This window comes from Phoenix dactylifera, chromosome 11 (assembly GCF_051530095.1).
Source record: "Phoenix dactylifera cultivar Ajwa chromosome 11, Ajwa_hap1_PhDact_Kaust_v1.1, whole genome shotgun sequence".
Taxonomy (NCBI): domain Eukaryota; kingdom Viridiplantae; phylum Streptophyta; class Magnoliopsida; order Arecales; family Arecaceae; genus Phoenix; species Phoenix dactylifera.
This window is the reverse complement of record NC_143200.1, coordinates 4,788,498-4,813,289: the sequence shown is the minus strand read 5'-3', so window position 1 is coordinate 4,813,289 and position 24,792 is coordinate 4,788,498. Positions and strand designations below refer to the sequence as shown.

The 24,792-nt window shown below is 37.3% G+C and overlaps 1 protein-coding gene across 1 annotated transcript; it reads right to left on the bottom strand.

Annotated features, from left to right (window-relative positions):
* Positions 1 to 2,075: 2,075 nt before the first annotated feature.
* LOC103707873 (protein MICRORCHIDIA 7-like) lies at positions 2,076 to 24,523 on the bottom strand. Its single transcript, XM_008792565.5, has 20 exons — positions 23,875 to 24,523; positions 22,379 to 22,453; positions 19,634 to 19,668; positions 19,465 to 19,543; positions 18,845 to 18,937; positions 18,653 to 18,737; positions 14,480 to 14,555; positions 13,148 to 13,273; positions 12,250 to 12,348; positions 11,902 to 12,003; positions 9,674 to 9,835; positions 9,482 to 9,577; positions 9,026 to 9,077; positions 8,842 to 8,953; positions 8,667 to 8,740; positions 8,091 to 8,512; positions 6,245 to 6,342; positions 6,086 to 6,158; positions 2,450 to 2,572; positions 2,076 to 2,347 (listed from the first exon to the last, which is right to left on the bottom strand). The coding sequence occupies exons 1-20, from the start codon at positions 24,290 to 24,292 to the stop codon at positions 2,276 to 2,278; spliced, it is 2,472 nt and encodes an 823-aa protein (XP_008790787.2). The 5' UTR covers positions 24,293 to 24,523; the 3' UTR covers positions 2,076 to 2,275.
* Positions 24,524 to 24,792: the final 269 nt, after the last annotated feature.

Here is a 24,792-nt window from a genome sequence, read left to right as displayed (position 1 = left end):
CCATTAATAAAAAGAGTTGCTAGGGATTTGGTGCTTAAAACATCAAAAGGGATGGGACTTAGGCCCATTTTTCATGATCACCAATGATGGAACCTCAACTCAATGCTTGATATAACATCAAATCTTTAGTTCAATGAGACAAAGTACATCACAAGAGTGATTGCAAGCACTATAATTTGATTTTAATACCATCCCAAGGTGAAAGTTCTTGGGTCCCATAATGTATAAAGAGAAGGATGAGCTAAATACTCTTAATAGACCTATAATAGAAATATGTTGAAGTGCTTTAGTTATGGGGTACTTTCGATAGAGTCTATCTATGTGAGTATGAAGTGAGTTCTTAAAGCACTCATAAAAAGGATCCACATAGTAGACCATAAAAGTGTCAGCTTAATTCAAGCATTCATTGGTGCAAGAATATTATGTGTGAAGATATGTTCAATAGAATCGCTAGTTCAAAGATTAGTCTACCATGCCACTCTGACTTGCTTGAACTTATCCTCATTAAGTGAAGATTCAAACCGCAAGATATCTTTATTTATGCATAAGATTTCAGAATTATTGTTGATATGATAAAATCAACTTATTTTGAAAATGGTGGGGAATTGTTAGATATTTTCAAAATAATAAAAACATAACAATTTTTTTTATTCACAACTAACCAACCATTATGATGGTTGGTTAGCTGGGACTAGTTCAAGTCTTTTTTCGAACGTCAGAATTTTGAAACTGGGTCTTCTTTCAAATAGTTTTCCTGAAAAATTTAAATAAATTAGTTCACAATTTTATAATTCAACGTCCTAACGTATTTCTGACATATTTTTGTCGAAAGAAGTGTTTGTCTGTCATATTTGAGAAGGAATATGCTTGATGAAAAGATACATGCTTCTGAGAGAAAATGCTAGCTAATTAAACCTCTATATCAAAATACACAATACACCATTATTATCAAATCAACTCAATTCTCTTGACACGGGCGAATGCTCATTGGTTTGACCCGTTAGTGCAAAAATCGTGATCAAACATTGGGCTTCATTATATTCTAAAGTCTTATTACATATTCCTCTTGCATACCTGGTTGGTGGGAGAGAAAAAAGCCTTAGGGAAAGGCTACATGCCTTGAAGCCATCCTCTTTTCAAGGTTTCTATTTTTTCCCCATTTGCTCCAACATTGGATGTACACCTTTCATTACTATTGTGCACCAGTTTGATAGACATAAAAGAGTGCACAACTATGAAATAGTTCGTTCCATTCATACAAAGTTTTTGAAGTTTCAACATTGACAGAAAAAAAATGTTTTCTGCATCTGGCTGTTTGTTCTCTCAGAGGTGCCTATGGGCATATAAATTAACATAGAGCTATAAATTAATTGGAAGTATGTGGTTCACATTAGATGGATGTAGGTCCTGAATTTTCCGCTGGATAAACCAGTCCAATACCTTTCTCAATTCTGGGGTCGTCTGTTACCGGCTAGTCCAATACCTCTCTCCAATATTTATTTTGATGACTTCCTCCTTTAAGGCAGCTTTAAAGGTTCAAGGCTTCAAGCCCTTATAATGTTGCTTTGGGGTGATGCCCAAAGCAAAGAGCTTTTGTCCATGAAAGGGATCTACTTTGGGACCCAACTAAGGCATATAAATGCCTAGAGAGTTGGGGCAAGATGCTGAACCCGGTCCATGTATTGATCACGACCTTAAGAAGCTGGTGAGCCGAACCTTGTGTGCAAAGTTAATATTAGAAAAAATAAAAAACAATTGCGCAAGAGCACACTAAAAATAACTAGCAAGTAATTGATGCCACTAATCTTTAAATCAAATAATTATTTTAATATAAATTAAATTATTTTAATAAAATAAGTATATCCTAAACATTTTTTTCCTGCTCATGCACAAGAACTCATATAGGTAAGAGAACAAAAGGGGAACAAAAGGACATGGGCAAAAACAAATTGAACTATCCTCGTACGTTCACAGTTAAAATTTTAGGAGCTGTACAAACTATCTATGATCAAAACTAATCTCAAATACTCGGATAATAAAGGCAGCATGTACAGATCACTTCTCAATTGCAAAAATTTGGAGCCTCAGAAAATCATGAATTATCATTAGCATGTTGGAACACCAGTCATTTCAGAAGTCACTTGCTCGTTATTTTTTGATCATTTAGTGATCACTGCTGGGAATTTAGAAATGCTGGATAATGGTAAGCCAATAATCGAGTCTTGAACAAATAATGGTTGTCATAAAGGAGAAAGTCTTCAGCTTCACCTGCAACCTAATTTTCCAGTTTGACATTATTGTTATAATTTAGCTTCTCTGACAAATCTTGTATGGTAGCCAAAGCAGCCTATAAAAAAAGACAATTAGCTGATCAAAATCTATAATTATGAAAAAATTATCACATTTAAAGAAAAATAGACCACATATTAAGAGAGACGCAAGACAAGACCTTTAATTCTTTCCTCAAGCTATCCTCAACTTTGTCTTTCCGATTTCTTTCATCTTGAAATATGTCAGTTAAAGCATCTTGTTCCTTGTTTGCCTCTTCTAGCTTATTTTGTACTGCTTCCAGCTGGTTATTCAGAAAGGAAAACCATTAGGAAATATATCATAGAATCAATATACAACCTTGTCACCCTGTTTCTATTCTAACTCAACATGCACGTACTTATGTACATTGAAGCATATAAGCATACAATTTATTAGCAAGCTTTGAGTGAAGAATCCCTTAATTCGGGAAAAAGAGAAAGCATTCATATGAAATCATTTAGTAATTTGCTGATACTGTTTATATATAATGATGCCGAACCGTGCCGGATCGCTCAATTCGGAGTGTACCGAACCGGACTGATTGGTAATCGGCCATTCGATTTGATCCTCTTGTATAAGTATACATACATACACGCATACATGCATACATATATAAACATGCATACAAGCATGTATACATACATACATAAGTATATATACATATAAACTAGTGGTCTCTCTCTCAACTTCTCTCTGGCTCTCCCTCTCAATTCTTCTCTCTCCCGGCAATCTCTCTCTCCCCATGGCGATCTCTCCCTCTCGGCGATCTATGTCTATCAACACCAGCACCAATCCCCTCTCCTTACATCAACAGTTTGGATGGTCTCTCCCTCAATCGAACCCGACACCCTCTCCCTCTATCCAGCATGGTTTTCAAGTCCTCAATCAACACCAACGTAGATCCCTTAATACGTCTCTCTCCCCCTCCCTCTTCTTCTTCCTCTTTCTCCCCTTTATCTTCTCTCTCTCCCCCTAGTTATCCTAAGGTTAGGGTTAGTCTTCTCTCAATCTTTCGTCTCCAACACAGCTTAGCTCGGTATGGTACACACTAGTACTGTAGCGAACTGGTCATCGACTGGTATGAGCCCTAGTACTTGTTCGGCAAACCTTGATTTATAACAATTTTTTTTGGCTGGCCGCTGGCTACTACAAGAAAAACCTATAATGTTGAAACTCCCAACTTATAGTGTGATGGAAATAAAACTTTTGTGGATGAGAAACTCTAACCACAAATGTAGTCAAAACCACTAAAAAACTTTTAGTACAATTGCTCAAAGTACTACCTTATTTCTTTTTCTCTTGCACTGACTATCAGCCACTTGTGGCTTGATCTCAAAATCAACATGAGCTCTTATAAGGGTAAAACCTACTCTTAAGCTTCATCCACTTGTAAGGGTTTTAAGGGTCTTCTTGAGGAAGGTTGTTGGGTTGTTGATCTTGGTTTCTTTCCCTACAGAGATTTATTTCTGTTTCTGTAAGGATCCATGCAGGCGTATGTTTAGTCCCATATCGGTTATTCGCTGAGAAGATCTTGGGTATTTATACAGGACCAAGGAACTCAAAAAATACCTTCTGATTAGCTTTTCTAGATGAGGTCCTGGGTTGTTACAAACGGTATCAGAGTAGACCTAGTCTATTACCTATGTGGACTAGAGGATACTATAGCACGAATCTATTGGGACTGACCACGGACCGATTATGGTGTTTATGATTAGATTTAAATAGATTTGAACTCTTAGCCTGACGAGGACATCAGAGCTTAAACGAGGAAAGTATGTAAGGATCCGTGCGAGTATGTGTTTAGTCCCATATCGATTATTCACTGAGGAGATCTTGGGTACTTATACAAGACCAAGAAACTCAAAAAATACCTTTCAACTAGCTTTTTTGGATGAGGTCCTGGGTTGTTACAGTTTCTTCCTCTTTTCCTCCATTTCTTTCTTTTATATACCATTTGCTTTCTTAGCTTATATCCTTTCTTCCATTATCTTAATGAAGGTGATTAGGCTTGGTCTAATATATTCTTGAAAGGAAAAAAGAAGAAACGTAGTGATCTCTTTCTTTAACGCATTACTGACTTTACAGGGTCTTCCTATCATCGTTATCGCAACGTGCAATGATGATTCCGATGAACAGGATCTGCATAAAAAATGGAGGGATTGGCCCCCAAATAAAATTAAACTACGAGCTCCAAGAATCTTCCATCACCATCTCCAATCAAGTCTCACTAGGCCCTACTCTGCTGTTCTCTCCCCCTAATGCTGATGCATGCACCCCTTCTATATAGAGGCCCCATCAAATCTTTCACTGTGTATGACCATAACATCTTTATTCTGCAATGTCATGCAACTTTTAGACTTCCTCTTATTTCCTTATTCTAATTCCTAGTCCAAGTTCTACCAAAGCATTCAACTTCTCGTCCCTGATAGATCCATTCTTTGTACATGCATCTGGTCCAACAAATGCATGCAATACAACATAGATATTCAAACCTCTGAGCTGTGCATCTATGGTTAACCATCCATCTCTCTGGTTGTGCCTTTTTAACTTCAATTTACATGTTCTAATAATGGTGAAGACATCATCATCTATCACAATCTCTTGTATCATCTCTCTAGGGTTTTATAGATAATCATTCAAGTACTTCTTATTAGTTTAACTTATCTGTAGTCCATTATGTTCTAAAGTTTCCCTAGCACCACTTCAACATTAACTCTTGATTTGATCAATTAACACTACATATCCTTTTGGATAGCTTCTTGTTAAGGCATCCATGACCAATTGGAACTTGGAAGTGTAGCAAGTTCAGGATCAATCCTCAGTTCAACACCAACATAACTAGGAATTGACTGCTTTAACCACAAGTCTGCAAACTTATCAGTACACCCACATAAATCAGGTTGTGCGAAGAGAAAACCCCTTCTTCAGATCCCACTTGTGAACCGCTGAATTGGACTGGTTTTAAGAGGTTCAACCATCCAGATAAATGGTCCAATTGGGCTTTTAGAAATTATGGGTATTTACTTGACCTCAGTTATATGCCTCAGTGGGTGACAGGTGCTGCTATCCCCCAAGCACTTATCATAACCCTACATCCTTCCCCATATTTGCCAATAGATATCCTCATCCCTTCACACTTTTACCAACAAATATCCTTATCACTCCTAAACAAGGCAATTACACATCAATTTTAAGCCAAAATTTGTCTCATCGTTTCTCCAAGACATACATAGAGGAGAGTGGGAAGCAATTGATCATCTTCTATCTTATAACACTATTATTTAGGCAATGCATGGATAATTCATCCTTCTTTTACTTCTAAAAGATCATGTATTACCTCTTATCTGTAGCTATCTTAGTTGCCAACATATGTAATTCTCAACTTTTTAATGATTACTAATGCTAACGCTGATATAAGCATATGCTACTATAAATTATGAAAGGCGATCTAATTTCTAAGTGGTCCAGGAGGTCATGACCAAATTCCTCCACTATCCAGTCATCTAGGCAGGCCCAGTAGCAACTGATGACAAAAAAGAAAATTATTAAAGAAATCTAGTATAGCCAACTCATCAAGACTCAAGCAACTGCAAAATACTTGCAAAATAGTTTACTGCAGCTCTGTTGAATAGCATATCTAGTCACATATTATATAAAATCAAATTTTCATCAGAAAGATAAAATGTAAAGCTACTTACAACTAATCAGTCTTCCAGATTACATATATCAAATGCAAGAAGCAAAAATTTAGTGAGAGAAATAGCATGACACTTACTTGCTTGGTCAGTGATTTATTTCTGTCCCTCTCATATTGCAATTCATCTAACAAGTCCTCCATCTCCTTAATTCTATAATATTTGAGAATAAGATCAATCAGTAAATAACATGCCCAGAAGACAAGCAAATTTGTTATATATTATAGAAAATAATGCACCTTTTCTTCAATGCCTCATTCTCACGAGTTAGTTTCTCAATGCTAAGATTAGTGTCCTCGAAGCCAGTCCCATGTCCATTGCATATTGCATCAGTTGCCTGCCAATTCGACAGTATTATGAAATGAAATGAATCTCCTCGATTGGATAAGAATGAAATTGACCTTTTTAAAGTGCAATTCTTGCACATTACATAATCATCACAGACAATTTCACAGCCACAGGGCAGATCAAACTCTATCACAATGCATACCCATATATTGTACATATTTAGTTAGGTCAGACTCCTAGACCCAATATTTTGATTGCAAGACCAGATTTGTATGAAAATTGTCTTCACCAAGATCCAAACAGCATTGCTCATGCTGACATAACCAGTATCCACAACAATTTCCAAATAAACAGGTAAAGCAACAAATATTAGAAAAATTCAGATCTTGTCATACCAAACCCAATAAATCAGTAAGAAACCCAATTATACCCTGTAATTGTCAAAATATTATAGAATATAAGTATAAAACAACAATTAAGGCCCCATTTAGAATGCTTTTGGAGAGCTAAAAAGTGTTTCTTGGACCTTCAAAAATACTTTCGATCCATTTGGTGGTGTTTGGAGCTTCTCCGCAAAAGCTCTACTTAACTGATGTTAGGAAGTTGTGTTTGGTTTAATGAAATTTACATAGCGACCAAAATATAGATGCTAATATATTTTATTGTATTGTATTATTACATTATATTATTATAATAATATAACAATGTGTAGCTATATTATATCGTATCATATCATTTCTTACTATATTTTGATACCATACTATATTATATTATATTACATTATATTATAATAATATTATACTATGTAACAATATTTTAATATGTAATAATGCATTACTATATTATATTATATTATTTATATTATAATATTATGATACATTATATTACAATATTATATTACATGATAACATATTATAACATGCAACAATATTTTAATATGTCATAATGTGTAATATCACATTATATCATACTATACTGTACAATACTATGTAATATCCTTAATTGTCATTTTTTCGCACTAAAAGGACTTTCTCAGTTTGGTTACCAAACACAACACTTTAAGAATGTAATTACCACGCAACAAATAACTTTTTTTTTAAAGCTCTACTAGCCAAAGCTCTACTTTTAAAAGCTCTACTTTCAAAAGCTCTACTATCAAAAGCAATCCCAAACGAGGCCTAAAATAATGGTTGAACTACACTCTCATGTTCTTGGCTGCTTTTCTGGAGCAAAAAAGATTTGATACCCATAGAATTAATGATTGGATGTAGCTTGAATGAGTTCAATGCATATATTATTGCTTGTCATTGTTTCCCCCAATGATATTACATTTTAACTCTTACAATTATGCTATTGAAAAATATCAGTAAATTTGACAGCTTTCAATGTCAATTTACAAGAATGAATTCATACAGAATCATTATTATTAGTTGTGTTCAGGTTGGGATCCTACATCTTTTATCGGAATATAATTCAAGCCATATAAAGGTTTGATCTATTTTGTACATCCAGCTCATAGTTCATACCAAAGATAACATCAAATTCACAATAATTAGGAAAATATAAGATTGAATATGATACTGAACAGTAGAATCAAGACAAGGTCGGAAAGAAACAATATCCTTCAATTGACGGAGAATAAACACACAAAAGATAGAAATAATGATTAGTCTTTGGTCACATTTACAATCTGACACAATTTCTTATGAAGCATACTGTAAAGTTTTATTTCATCAAAATGCGCATGAATATGAAGTTGAAAATGATCAACAATTCGATTAAGGTCATAGGTATCACCTTTGTATATTTTTGGAAGGATTTCTGAGGAGATGCCTTTGAACCACCCAATTCATGTTCAGATCTCCTATCAAATATGTATTCAGTCTCAGAATCACTCAGATCAGCTAAAGCATGGGGTATTCCATTAAAAATTGATTGTGGAGAATGGAACATATTTTCAAGCCTCTCAGCACCATTTAATCCATTTTCTTTCATAAAAGAATCATGTCCATTCACACTTCTCAAATTCTCCAGTTTTTCTGATCCAACAGGTGGAGTGTCAGCTTTTCCCATATTGTGGTTTGAGGGTAAAGAGAACTTCTCGGTATTTTGATGCTTAAAATTTTTTGATTTGCTGACTTCAGGTGTCACCTTGCTTGGAGAAGTTTCCTTCCTCGAATGCCTAAATGATGGCTGACAAGGAGCTTCCAGAGATCTCACTGTCAAAAAGATACAGACATCATAGTCGCAAAAAATATAAAAGTATTTGATGTGCAACAGGAATCTTTCGCATAGCTCGCATTGAAAATTGTCAAAAATTCACCAAATAAACTGCGTATTCATATCAATAATGTAGAAGGATTGCTTTAATACCCCTATCTTCTGAATCATTTACAAGTTTCTTTTTACACCTTGGAGCATAGCCAATTTGATGGCAGTTTTTTGACCTGAAGGCAGTTTGAAACTTTAGATAGAACTTATTATTATGAAATACCACCATAATAATTAATCTCCTCAAGGCAAAATCGTGACAAATATAAGCACAAACCAGTATTCTCTCTGAAACTTAACCAGACGTGCTTCAAGCCTTGATAGCACAGTTGTGCGCTCAAAATCTTGTTTGTCGTGAGCTGGTTCAACAAAATTTGCCTCCAAGACACCTGTAACGGAAGTTTTAGAAAAAAATTCATATACCAATGTTATGGAAAAATAGATAGTTGAAAATGAAGTACCTATTACTCCACGTCCATCACTTCCTGCAGCATTCCAGACCCTCCAAAAAGGCTGATAAGAGAACAGAAGAGGTGCATGATAAGACGTCAAAACCAAAAGTTAGTGCAAAAGAAAATGATGATTGACAGGGGAAAATTCTTGATGACATCAAATTCTATATTGCTAAGAGAATCACTATTTCCTTTTTGCCGAGAAGTATCTACTTAATAACCTCAAGGTTACGAAACAACAAGCTAGACAATTAAACCAAGATCAGTGTTTCAGCCAAAACACTGAAAATAACCCCCAAAAAACTTGCTCCACTCTGTCTTGGCTTAATGAAACTGATCTTTGAAGACGTGATGCCTCCACTTTGTGGTTTTGACATCTACTTTTTCTTCTAAATTCAATGGACCATGAAAAGGAAAATACCTCGACAGTCTCTATATCAGCAAAAGAAGAATAACAAAACACACCTTTATCAGCCGATTCTTGTGATAGACATTAAATCCTTGAACATCAATATGATCTTTTGCATCCTTCACAAAACCAACCGTCACAACAGCAACCATCTAATTGAAAGAGGATAGCCAGTCAAATTGACAACCATTAGCAATTGCCAAAGCAATTCAAGTAGATGAAGGGCAAAAAAGTCAAAGATGGATTACATTTGAATCCTTCAGAAGTCCATTGGCAACTGGTTGGGGCTTGTAAACGACTTCATGCTTTAGCAGCATATCATCCACAAGATTGTGGTGTTCAACTTCCTTACCACGTAGGATCATTCTGAAACTAGGTGGAATTCTGAGATAAAGAATCGATGCATAACTCTGCAAATGGTGGCGAAACATTGAATTAGATGAGAATGCCCTTTCACATCAGAACGATGAACAGGTGAATACCATAAATTCATGATAAGGTTGTTATAAGATGTAATCTTGTTCTAGGAATGAATAAACTATGGAACACCAAAGTTCAGAAAGTAGACACCCAAGGTCTGCTGAACCAACCTGTATCGGCACCGGTCCAGTACAAAGGTGGAAATTGGTTCCGACCCGATTGGGTCGGAACCAATCGGTTCAAGGCTCGTACCGATGCAAACCGGCACCAGTACATCCTCATACCGGTGCGAACCGCTCGATTCACACCGGTAGGGGGAGGGGAGGACAGCGCGTGGCTGTAGCCACGCGCTGAAGTACCACAGCGCCAAAAAGTGGCACTTTTGAGCGCTGTGGCACATTCAAAAGTGCCACAGCGCCAAAAAGTGGCACTTTTGAGCGCTGTGGCACTTTCAAAAGTGCCACAGTGCCATTTTCGGAAGAGTGCCATCCTGCCACGTGCTGTGGCACCTTCAAAAGTGCCACAACGAAGAGAAAATGGTGGCACTTTTAAGTGCTATATGCTGTGGCACTTTCAAAAGTGCCACAGCGCTGGCCGAAAGAAGAAGGCAGGGCCGGCAGGCGCTGCGTCCAGCGTGGCTGCCACAATGCATGCGTTCGGCTATAAAAGCCGAATGATGCATCAGCCAAAGGCAGAAACAAGGTGAAAGAAAAGGCAGAGACGAAGGAGGAGGAAAAGAAGACAAAGGCGTGAAAAAAATTGAGAAGGAGCCTATCGGTACGTCGGTACACGGTACCGAGCGTACCTTGGACTAGTGACACCTTTGGTACTAACAAACCATATTCTTCCTCCTCTCTAGCTCATACAAGTGCATTATTATCACTTTATTATGCTTGTAAGTTAAAATTTAGACCCCTCAAGATCCTTCACCTAATGCACAGCAGAACCTGGATTACCATTCTTGCTAATTTAATCTTTTCTCCAATTATCAAAGAGTAGGGTTAAACCAAGCTCAATATGCTACATAAAGAGGATTGAACAGGCTGTCATAAGGGGGAAGCTAGGGCTATACATGCCAAGTCAAACCTTAATCAGATTAAAGAAAGACATTTCTCTCTTATTTTTCATTGTTTTGCATAGGGTTCTTTCAACCTATTTAGGAACTTTAGATCCAGAAGCTTATCTTCATAATCAAGCATATCAGTATGTGTAGCGACATTATGAGGTTTTGGCACATCTGATCATTTGTTTGGAGCTATTTTTCTTCTAGTATTATTTGCAGTCTTGCTTTTAGTTTTATTTGGTGCACAAACATGTTGGCAATGTTAGATGCACTAAAAGGGATGCACAGAAAGTGCTACTTTAAGCTGGTGGCATCCATAAAGTACCAGTGCAGAGATATAGGTCACTTATATACAAAATAAATATTTTATGATAAAGAAGAAAACATGCAAGGAAACCTTTTTTCTGTTCCTTCAAAGAGAAAAGACAATCCAGGTAAGAACTACATAGAGTATACAGATACATTGAAGATACATACATACACATATACATATATATATATACACACACATGTAAATATAGACAGATAGTACACTGCTACGGCACTTCAGAATCCTGATTGCACTAGACGAATTGCAACAATAATTTGCATCCCACTGTGAGTGATATTTATGCGATATTTATTAACAGAAATTAAGACAAAAAGTCAAATAAGGTAACGCAAACAGATAAAGTTCTCCACATCATTGTGAAGACATTAACTAGTAGGTGAATATTACCATTGTAGCCTTTGGCTCAATGACGAATGAGGAAGGAAAAAAATGTTTAAACAGAGGTCTTCGTTTAACATGACAAAAAAGAAGCAAATATCCGAAACAAAGGCTTAAGGGAAAGGCTAGATAGGAAAAAAGTAGCAGGAATTATTAAAATTTTTACAATTGATGGTACATGTATGAAGATAGATGCACAGATTTTATAAAAATATTTTAATTTGCTAAAGAGCAAGGTGATGGCGTTTGTGTTAAGAAGGTTGGAAAAAAAAAGTACACAATACCCTTAGTGAATGCCGATATGTCAGGAAATGTCTGGAATTAGGGAATTTCTTGAACATTTCTATCTTTTTCTCATCTCGGTTAACACCTCTAATCTGGATATCCTGCCATCATTGAAAAACACTAGTTAGTAGTTACTAATTGGAGTGAAAAAAAGAGAAGACAACCAAATAACCGATGATACATGCAACAAATGGAGCTATCCAGCTCTCAAAGCAGACATCAGATCAAAAAACTTGATTATACTTTAGCATATAACAACAGAGCTAGTCAGCTCCTATTCATTTCAAAGTCCAATGAGAAGAGATGAAGATTCAGCATAACAAGTGCAGTGACAAGATAAGACTCACGTGAATATCAGCACCAAAATCAAGTTCCAGCTCTCCTTGGTCATCCTCCCATAGATTGTATATAACTATTCGTGTTCCCTGATCGGACATTGAACTAAACTGCAAGAGTGGCATTAATAAAAATAGTTATTTAAGTTTGACACATTTCAATTTCATGTTAATGCTAAAAAAATGCAAAAGAGATAGCACAAAAAGGATTGAGCTCAAAGATAATTATATTAGTTGCTAGCATCTGAATTACCCATACAAGAACTATACAGAAAGTACACCACTCAACTTGGATACACCTGTCTATAATAATCATCAAAAGATACGAATTAACATTCATATGTTCTAATGGGGACTGAAATCTCATCCAAAATGGAAGAATAAATCTAATATTTGTCACATTTCAGTCCTAACCAGTAAATACTAAAACGAAAAACAGATAGGCTGCACCACCTCATGAACCCATAGATCCGGCAGTATACTCAAGTGGAGGTACATCCATCATTATTGTCCATTCTCCATTGCCTTCTTTTTCTCCCCTCTTTTTATCCCTTATTGTTGTTATAAATAATCTGAACCACTGTGCATCAAGGTTCACTTCACACACCTTTTTCTTTTGGCACTGGTTGGAGGGGTTAGATTTTTTATTTCAAAAGGTGAAGCTTTTAAATAAGCTCATTATCTATAAACTTTTATTTTGAGGGAGAGGAAGAAAAATGGAACTACAGTTACTTATTCTCCATCCTTCCCAAGAAGATAGCTAACTGAATGATTATAAAGCCCCTGAAGCACTTAGATGAGCAAGAATATTTATTCTCCATCCTTCCCAAGAATATTTTGAGGAAGCATGTAGATGTAATAGTGAAAAGAGTGTTAAAGATGTGGTTGTAGTATGAGAAGGGAGATTCACCTGTTGAAGAAGATCAGCTTCACTGAAATATGGAGACCACTGTATAATAGTTTCTAAATTATTGTTCCAAACTGAAGAACACCGCTTCATCTTACTCCAAGCTTCCCCTTCTTTCTCATAATCAATCTGCAAGAAACAAAAATGCATGACAATTAAGCCTCTTAACAAATTGACAATGACATGAACAACAAAATTTACCAACCGTAAATGTAAACCATTAATCCAGAGTCCCAGACATTGATGTTCATATATAAAGGTTGCAAAAGGAAACTGGCTATGACACTTATATAGCTTACCCAGTTCTATACCCTAGTCTAAATGCCAGTCAATTTAAGAGACTAGTTTCTGTAAAACTCTGACAAATTTGGATCCCATTAAAATGGACCAGACCAAACTAAGGAGTGCCTGGAAATAGGGGCTGCCATTCCATTCTAGTCTAATCCATTCCATCTCAAGACCTGATAAAAGTGTATCAAAATTACAGACCCAAAATACGATGAGGTTAGCCCTCAGGGATGCAACTCCTGACAAAGTAAAAAACTTGCAGAATATATATTTCCACAAAAATAACTGACAGCCAAGTACCTAAGAAATACATATTATATCTGAAAGATTCAATATGACCTAGATAACAAGGACACTTCATGGAATATGCAACAATAGGCATCAAGCATAAAATACAATATCTAGCTTTAAGGGAGCTACGCCATATAATGAGTTTGATGCATGATTATCCAGACACAAAATATTCTCAAGAGAATACAAAGTCTTGATTTCTAAAATGAAGCTATATTATCTCATTTTTGTAAAAGTTTCAAACAAAATGCTTATTATGGTTGTTTTGACATCACAACTGCATAGGCTGTCCAGAGAAAAGCTAAAAGCCACTCTCTGCTTCAAACCGAGCAAGTCAATGCTCACACTTTACTTGCCAAACTGAAAAGAACATCGGAAAATAATTTAAAATTGTTTCCGGCACTTATCACATGAATGCACTCATATACTATATGCATGCATATATTTTACAGCAATTTTTCTGAACATTGCAAGTGACTCCACATCTTGGAAAAAAATGAATGAGGTTAGTTTCCCAAAAAGATTCCACAGTGAATATGCGAGGGAAATGTAAAGTTGTAGAAGTGTTGCAAATCAACTGCAACCCATGTTACATTTGAGAGACTGTATATGCACAGTCATATTAAACATTAATGAGTGGGTATCCACTGCAAATAAGCATCTTAGATATTGGCAGAATGAGAATTTTACATAAGTTACTCTATCAGTAATTTCAAAATAATTGATAATAATTTAAGGATCTTCCAATATGCTTACAATAGGAACTACGATATCTTCTTTCCCTGTGGTCCTCAAAAATGTGTAGGACAACATTCCAATGCTCTGTGTGGCCCTAGGAAACAAAAACTGAAATATGTTAGTTAATTCTTATTGAAAGATAAAGAGAATCAAGGACCACATCACAATAATTTGATATCACTAGAACAAAGTAGACTAACATCAATTTAAAATTTTAAAATAACAAAAAAGAGGAAACATCTGTCAAATCTGGTAAGAGATGAAGCCAAGTCTCTCAGATAATATGAGCACTTAGTCAAGAGAAGAAGAGAAAAATTACTAAAGGGACCCACAAAAAAAAACCAGTATAATCAGTAATAGAATGATTTTGAATTATAAGGTGCTATAACTGATGAGAATCATCAAAATTCATCGGTGAATAAGCTAAAATTCAAACATAATAACGAGACACAAGAAATCGTCCATGAGAAGAAATGATGCTCATAATGAATTTTTTGAGGCCTAAGCATGCAATTCATAGTAATTGGTATTTATTTCGTTCAATCATGTAACCCTACATCACATCAAACCAAGCTTTGCAATCTTGGATGTATCATAGCTTACCGGTAGGGTAACGAGACTCAGTGTGTCCCTATATTGAGTGTTGGTACCAACGTATGTACTACACCGACACTCAGTGGGGTGTAAAGACACTCGATATGGGGTCTGTTATCAAGATTGAAAACCTTGCACCAAATCAGCATACATTGAAAAGTCTGATCATGATCGAGTCATACAACAAGACATTTTAAATTCAGCAACAAGATATTTTAGTATATTCAAGATACTTACAAATCAAACTCCAAATTTGGTCACACTTTGCATGCCAAACCATATTAGGTTTTCACCTTAATTCTTTCCATACAACTCTCTCTTACCTAGGGAAGTAGGAGATGTCCACGTATTACCAATTAAAAACTTGTCAAAACTATCTATTACTTATCTATGATACAACTATAAAATGTGAAAAAAGGCATTCAGGTTTTTATATCCCATGGACTAAAATACACATGCAATCAAGGTTTGCAATCTTGGTGCTGAAACCTTGGTACGCCACTTGTATTGAATATCGATTCAATATTGATACGGTACGATATGCCCAATACGACATTGCAATTATTGTCATTTCTAATTCCAACTTTGTAGTAATTATGAGTCTTAGAAACCCAACTTGCATGGATATTTGGGTTTAGGGTAGACTATAGACCATGACACATCAAGCAATCCCTTTTACTCTAAAGATAAATTAAGAGACAATGCTGGACCGTGAAAGAATCAAATTGAGTACAGCAAGTTTATTCAAAGCCTGATGTAAGCAAAACATTGCAAGACCAGATATAATGAAGAAAAAATGTTGAGCCTATAGCCAAGCAATCTAAAGCATGTTCACTAGGAGGATAGTTGGAGGATCAATAAGGAATATGAAGGGCACTATCAACCTGCACTTGGTAGTTATAATTATGCTAATACAAATGATGATTTTGATCAAATATAGTGAATAGCTATGTCCACCCCTGGAAGATGCATCGTCTTCTCAAAATAGAAAAAGAAGACTTGTTTAACTAAATCAACAGCAAAATTGTTTTTTTATAGCTCTAGCGGTATTGTTATAGAGGTGAAATGGCTGAGATTTCTTTTTTTTAGCAAAGTCTCAATAGCAATGTTCACAAGCCATATGTTATAGATTAATTGCATCATTCACAATACTAGTTGGTACTTGTACCGGAACCATGCTGGTACAGCGTCAATAAGGTCGGCTTGTAGTACCAACACTCAGTACTTGGTATGCCCCTTGTACCAAGTGTTAGTTTGCTAACAGTATGATATGGTACGCCCGATACTAGAAGACACTATCTGGCATGATGAACCATGCCTTGTGAATAAGTTTTTTGATAGAAATGTGAGATACATCAGACTGAAACACAACGCATTAACATAATCCAAAGACGAAGGTTTCAAACAACAAATAAGCTAAAATAACCAACCAACTGAACACTTGTTATACTTGTTTATATATATTGATAACATGATGCACCAAATAACGTACATACTTTACCCTGATGTCTTAATGCACCTTCATTTACTTATGAATAGGAGAGCTTCCTTTGACCCTTTAGGAGATCATAAAAATAGTGATGACTTGTACTGGTTTTGTGCCTTAATAATCAATCACATGTAGCACAACGGTTTTACTTGTATCCTTTATGAGTTCACCTAATTGATCATGGTCATCTCTTATATTTATCACAGAAATACAGTAGAGTGCTCAATGAACATAGGAAGAGCAAAGGTTAACCACAACTCAAAAGCACATGAAAGGACAAGCGTGAGTGCTCATAGAACAACATAGGACAATAGCATTTCAGTCAAAACCTTATTGCAAAAAAATGGCTTTTCTTGGTGAGTGCTCAATGAAAATAGGAAGAGTGAAGGTTGACAGCAACTCAAAAGCACGTGAGACGACAAGTGTGAGTACTTCATAGAACAATATAGGAAAATAGCATTTCAGTCAAAACGTTATTAAAAGAAATGGCTTTCATTGGTGCTTCCACTGAATCTACATAGTTTCAGCCTGTCAATCAACATGCACACTGGCAAACCAAGGGCCAAGGACACAATAAGTGGTTCTATGGTGCACCTTGCAATTCATATGCCACTGAGATGCCTACTTGAGTTGCACCAAAGCACACCCAATATTTTCCCTCGCTGCAGCCCAGGATGGCATGATTTGGCCCAGACCACCTTGGCTATCCAAGAAGAAGCCTTGGTGGGACCCTATGCAGCTCAGTCTAACATCAGTTCAATAATTGGATAGGAATAAATCAAGCAGTCATGATTGTCATTTGCAAAACTAGGATCTCAAGCTTGAGGAGCATGCTCATATGCTTTGTTGAAAGTGAAACTTGCACATGGATGTACACATGTACATATGGGCAAGCATTGCACAGCACATATGAGCAAACAAGCACTTGTAAGATCGCTGTACATGTAGAATTAAAAGATCGTGAACCCTAATGTGACAGCCCCTAACTACTTTATGTTACATCTATGACACATAAGCAGCCTTAGACAGCCAACTCGATACATGTTTGGGGACAGTCAACACTCTTTACAGGAGTTTGAGAGAAAGCTTTGAAGAGATTGATATCTCGAAACTCTTTGATAGCTTAAGTGAAAGTCAACATAGATTTCATGAGACACGAACACGATACTAAATTAAGGAACTTGCAAGCCTAAGCTAAATCTTGGACTTGAGTTTGAACTTAAGCTTGCTAGGAGCTGAACTTGTCAAAGTGGACATCACATTAGGGTAGGTGAGCATTACCTTCATTTATCCAATAGGCACTAGGCCTCAAATCCTGGAATGGGTCTTAATTTACCATTTGTATGGGCAAAATAACAGCCTAACATTAGTTAATGCTAATGTGATTTCACTTCAATTTAATTTACACAACTATAAAAAGTGCTTTTGTTTATGGTATCAAAACTCCTTGATTTACTTCAACGTACAAAACTCCCACCATAGAGAGATGGATATGGGTATGACACTTGGGTACAGGTGTAACAACCCAGGACCTTATGGCGAGCCGAAAAGTATTATTTGGGTTCCTTGATCATGTATAAGTACCCAAGGTCTACCCAGCGAATAACCGATGTAGGACTAAACACACACCCGCATGGATCCTCACATACTCCCCCTCGTTTAAGCCCTGATGTTCTCGTCAGGCTAAAGGCTCAAAGCCACTCAAATCTAATCACAAGTACCACGATCGGCCCATGGTCAGCCTCAATTAGTGTCCCCTAGTCCATATAGGTTATAGGCCGGATTCGTTCTGATACCATTTTGTAACAACCCTAGACCTCACCCAAAATGGCTAGCCAGAAAGTATTATTTGGATTCCTTGATCCTGTATAAGTACCCAAGATCTATCCAACAAATAACCAATGTGGGACTAAATACACGCCCGCATGGATCCTCACAACAAGTACGCAATAAGAAATTCTTAAAACATAGAAGGATATAAAACCTAAATACATACACCTCCAAATCAATGCAGTGTAGGCTTTTGTACAAGCTAAAACAGATAATTTGGTAAAGTGGCAAAAGAGGTAGATATTATGTAACAAATAATGTTTGAGTAAGAAAACAACCTTTGCCCATGTTTTCCACAACTACGAGAGAAGACAATGACGTCAGCCCCTAGCCTCATAGTACTTGTCTTAAAGCCGTTTCCATCTAAAAAATCATAACACAAAAAAAGAATGAAAGGAATAATATTTTTACCACAAAATCTTCTAACAAAAACAAAAGAATACATTTTTTGTGCTAGTAATAAGACTCACATTGTCCAATAGTATTTGCTGATTTGCTTTTCAATGAATAGCCCAAAGACATGCACTGCCGCATTCCATCTGGATCCATTCCACCTCCATCATCTGTATACATATAACTGACTACATGAAAAACATGGTATAAAAAATCTGCAAAATCATTTTTCTGCACATATATGATTTTTCTCTTAAAACTTGTCTTAACCAAACCTTCAGCTCCCTCATAAAACAGAGGCCTAAGATGCACATGTTTGAAGCATCTGTCCTCTATAGTTGCTACCCAAAAGTTTCGTCTACCATACTAGCTCCACATATAGCACTCTCATCCATACTGCACCCATCTTTTGTTCATAATGATGAATTTATGCACAAAGCAAGCTTTAACAACATACTCTCCTTGTAAATGGCACATGCACTTTCCCAGCACATGATACTAGAATAAATGATAGTATATGGTGATAAGCTCACAGCATGGCGACAACAATACATGTTCACAAACAAAAACGAAATGAAAATATTCCACCACCTCAAATATGAAGTAATTTAGTGAAGATTGCATCACCTGACAATGGAGCACTTTTGAGATAGTTACAAAATTTAATCTCAAGCGGTAAAGGGGAAAAACGTCATACCTTCAACTAGCAACATTTTAGTTCCACTTTTTCTATTCTCCAACATATCTATATTCACGAATGTAGCTCCATTACAAACCTGAATGTAAAAACATATAATTCAGAAGACAAAGTGAAAAAGTACATATGCACCATTGTATGGTTCAAGAAGTTGACTAAATTCAGGTACCTCATCCAAAGAATTGTCCAAAAGCTCAGCCAATGCTGTTGGGGTAGAAAAGAAGAAAATTCAGTAAGGTAATGAGTATGACAATCTAATTGTTTGCATTCCATGATTTCTGTGCATAATTTCCAACATAAAAATATAATACACATAGCTACGAAAGTAAAGACACATTCCAACTAAAAGCCAAACAATTATATAGTATGAACAGCTATCAGTATATCATTAAGATATATATATATAGAGAGAGAGAGAGAAAGAGAATAGTTCTGCATATATGTATACAGGTATGTATACATGTATGTATATACGTATGTACATATGTATGTATATATGTATGTATATATGCATGTATGTATGTATACATGTATGTATATATGTATGCATACATGTATGTACATATAGAAGGAGGGAGAGATATAGGCTTGGCTACACTCTCTTTCAGGCTTCCAGTTACAGTCGTCTCTCCTGCTGTTAGATCAACATGCATCTTGAACTCTAGAAAGCAGTGGTTAATAGCAGGCACTCACTGTAACATCTAAAAAAGCAAAAAAAAAAAGACAGCATTAATAGGATGGGACAGCATTCATGCCCATGGTATGCCATACAGTACCGAACCAGACAGTACGTGGCATATCGTGTCGTACCAGTTCGGTACCGATACACAGTATGGGAGGCATACTGACACTCCGTATGCCGAACCGGCTCTATATCGTACCGTACCAACACATTGATAGCATGACACTAGTATGGAGCTCGGTACCGATATGGTGTACCTTGCTTATGCCTTTTCCTCCTCTCTCAGTACAGTACTCATGCCTTAATGTGTTGGGACATGACATGCCACCCACGCCCATGCCCATCCCTCAAGAAACACCCCATCTACGTGTTGTGGTTCTCTCTCTCCCCCCTCCCTATGCTAGATCTTTTTCTTTTAATTTCTGCATGTTTGTATTTATTCCATAGACTAGATTTACCATCTGGTGGTTAGTGTTTATCATGGTCACCTTAGTGTTTATTTCTACAAAGTCAGTGTCTACTTCCAGTAGGTCAGTGTTTATTTTCAAGCACTTAATATTTACTGTCTCCAAACTTTCTGTTTATCCTCCTTTGTTGTTGTTTACTACGAGGCATCCCTCATCTGGACAATAGTGGCTAAATCTTTTTCTATTTATTTTTGCAAGGTTTGTATTTATTCTCATAGACTAGGTGTTTATCGTTATGGGGTTAGTGTTTATCTTAGACACCTTGGTGTTTAATTCTATAAGGTGGAGGAGAGAGGGGTAGAGAGAGAGCACATGGGCAGAACGCATCCTGAAAGATGGCTGCAAGAGTGGGCGGCATATCCTGTCCCATTAATTAATGCTTCTCTTTCTTTCTTAATGATTCAGACCCGTTAATAGCAATTTGGTGGCTTCAAGATGCACACCAATCGGACGATTGGAGAGCCAAATATATGTATGTATGTGTGCATGTATGTATGTATGTATGTATTTATGTACATGTATATGTATATGTGTGTATGTAATCCTGTAGTAGCGGCGAGCCAAACAAGAGCAACCCAAATCGTGAAAACAAGGTTGTGGGAGAGCAAGCAAGTGTCGTGCTGCTAGGTGAAGCGGTGGAATGTTGCACCCTAGATGACGAAAGTCCGACAGCTGAAAGCATCACTAGCTTATGCTCTGACCCGAGTAGCATAGGGCATGTGGAATCCTATGTGAATCAGCATGGACCACCTTCTAAGGCTAAATGCTCCTAGGTGACTTATAGCGAAATAGTACCATGAAGGAAAGGTAAAAAGAACACCATTAGGGAGTGAAATAACATATGAAACCGTGAGCTCCCAAGGAGTGGGAGGAGAATATGATTTTTAATCGCATGCCTATTGAAGAATGAGCCGGCAACTCATAGGCAGTGGCTTGGTTAAGGGAACCTACTAGAGCTATAACAAAAGCTAATCTTCATAGGGCAATTGTCACTACTTATGGACCCGAACCTAGGTGTTCATCCATGACCAGGATGAAGATTGGGCAAAACTAACTGAAAATCCAAACTGGCTAATGTAGAAGAATCAGTGGATTAGTTGTGGTTAGAGGTGAAATGCTACTCAAACCCAAAGCTAACTGGCTCTTCCCAAAATGCATTGAGGTGCAGCAGTTGATTGGACATCTAAGGATAAAACACTATTTTGGTGTGGGCCACGAGAGTAGTACCAAATTGAGGCGAACTCTGAATACTAGATATAATCCCAAAATAGTAAGGGTCAAGGTCGGCTAGTAAGACGATGGGGGATAAACTTCATCATCGAGAGAGAAACAGCCCGGGTCACCAAATAAGGCTCCTAAATGACTGCTCAGTGATAAAGAAGGTAAGGATGCAGAAACAGCCAGGAGGTTTTCCTAGAAGCAACCAACCTTAAAAGAATAAAAAAAAATTGATAGGTATGCTACATATAGATATAAATTAAAAAAAAAAAAAAACTGATACGTATACTACACAGCCACCCTTGAAAGAGTAAATGCAACATATCAATATCAAGTAAAAAAATTCTTGATAGGTATGCTACATATAGCTATGAAAAGTAAATATACATACTAGCTAAAAGCCAAACAACTTTTCAGTACAGAATAGCATGCATACGTCATTAAGAAATATATATGCAACAGATATAGTCTCTAGCTATAAATACAGAAAGGCATATCAATATAGAGCAAAACAAATTCAAGATAGGTTGTACTAGTTAAGTGTTACCTCCAAGAGCCCATTTATGACTTGTAGCATTTGAGTGTAGAAACTTGGGGTGAACCCTCACATGATCAATACCAACTGCCAAAATAAATCATTGACTTTAAGCTTTCTGACCAATTAATATGTTTAAAAAAAGACAAACAGGACTGCAAAACTATCTTACTACATATTCAGTTCAAAGATATCTAAAAACTATCAATCATACATTATCAAGTAACCCATTTATCCATAAGTAACACCAGATATAACCCTAAATAGGATTGTTTGGTGAATGAGGATCCATAAAATCAACTCAATATAGTTGGTACAAGGCTTGATGGTTAAGGTCATAGTCATGGTTACATTATCGAGAAAGTCACTTATGCATAGTAATAAAATAACATATAGAAGCCACATTTAAGGTGTGTCATACCGTACCAAATCAGATGGTACAGATGTACCGTACCATACTGCTTCAGTATCCATATGTGGTACAGGGGACATACCAACACTCGGTATGCCAAATTGGCCTCCGTACCAGGCGTACCAACACAGTAATAAGGTGGCACTGACAGCATACCTTAGCCACTTTTTTTTTCACTCTACAACCACCTTCAATCCTTATTAAAATCATCAGATGCTTACCCCAAACAAAACTGAATCAATAGCACTTTTGTTTTTAAAGAATGGTGAGGGGTTCTAACCCAACACCATACCCTATATCCTTGACTAGCCCTTCTCCTGGGCGATACGTAAGTCCTGGGCAGACCAAGCTTAATTCTTTCTTGAGAAACAAGGGCTCCAAAGGAAGGTTTACGTTCTTCGACCTCGTACCCCTGCCCCTTGCAGGGGATAATACCATTCGAACCAAGGTCCGCAATCTCGGTACCAAGTACCGCATCAGTACCTTATTGATTCGGTATGGTACGGTATAGTACAATCCTGTATCGAAATAGTTTTCTATCTATTTTTCTTAGTTTTTGTCTCGATACACCTCGATGCAGGTCAGTACGCCTTAGTACAAGCTGGTACGCACTTTGCTATACCTCAATACAGGGTGGTACGGAGCTTGTACCGACTTGAAGCTAAGTTTTGTACTAGTTTTCTCCAAATATGGTACACCCCATACCGGGCGGTATGGCATACCGTGATCTGAACTAATGTTTGGTGGTAACACTCAAAACACATGATAATGAAAATCCCAATGATTTGTATTGAGAGATATTAAATGTTACAATCACCCGTGATCCTTACCAGAGTTGCAATTTTGTAAGTTAATTATAATAATAATTCTGGATCATCCACATCATAATGCGCCCTGGTTTTCTTTCCGATAAAACTATCTTTGTGTTGCTAAAGACTTTCACCCACAAAATTAGTATTTATAGCATCCAATGAAACGCCAATAATCCTCCAACATTGCACATCAGAGCAAGACACTAATAATCTAATTCCACTAGAAATTATAGCATCAAACAAAAAACAAAACATCAAAGAAAAAAGAAGGAAATCAAAAATACCAGAAAAGGAAGTCGAATCGTCCATCGGCAGTCCCTCGTACTCCCCTGCATTCCAGAAATTCCGGCAAACCCGTACCACCGACGGCTCCGGCAATGCAAAAGACATCGGCATGGGCATAAGGATCGGCGCCAGAGCAGGCGCTATCGTCGCCAGAGGCGGCATCTCCGGCGTGAAGGGGTCAAGGAAACCGAGTGTCAGCACGTCCGTAGGGCTGTCCTCCGCTTCCAACTTGGGCCGCTTCATCACAACTCCCTCCCCGAAAGCTCTAGCCCTCTTCCCGAGGCCCTTATCGCCGTCGTCGCGGGCGTTGGGCTCTGTTTCGCTCATGGTGAGATGGATCATCTCCGCCGCGGCCGGCGGCACCGCCGTTCCGAAGGACCTCTCCGCCGCCTCGTCCGCCTCCACAACCGAACCCATGAGAGAGCGCGAAGGAACGAGAGCACGAAAGATGGGGAGAAGAGAAGGCGAGAGGGGTTTCGTTCTAATACGGGTTCAAGAACGGGGTTTCCCAGTTTCAATGGAAGAGTTACAATGGTGGTACGCTTTGGGTAGGCTTCAAAGCGGAAAAACTTATTTCCTTATCAGAGTGAGATCAATACACGGAGGACATCAAGAATCGTGATTTCCGTAGATAACATAATTTCCTGAAACACGAATTCTGAATCTGTACCTGTCGAACATCTAGTCGGTTGTGAATTAAAATGTCCGAGAATCCCGCGGACGTGGATCCGCAGTGGAGGGAGGGAAGAGGCGGTTTCGGCAGTTTGGAAACGAACAGATTTTATAGGAAGCCCCTCGTTTGGAAAATAATTTACAAGGGAGTCTACCGTTTGTGTTTCCAGTGTGCCGCCGAAGTTGTTTAGTCGAGAAGGGCTGACCGTCGGATGTGAGATTTGATGCCTTGGTTTATCTTGATG

Coding starts and splice junctions, on each gene's coding strand:
- LOC103707873 (XM_008792565.5), bottom strand. CDS start 24,292: ATGGGTTCGGTTGTGGAGGCGGACGAGGCGGCGGAGAGGTCCTTCGGA. Junction 9,836..11,901: donor CATATCGGCATTCACTAAGG/GTATTGTGTACT, acceptor CACCATTTGCAG/AGTTATGCATCGATTCTTTA. Junction 8,741..8,841: donor AAGTTTCAGAGAGAATACTG/GTTTGTGCTTAT, acceptor AACTGCCTTCAG/GTCAAAAAACTGCCATCAAA.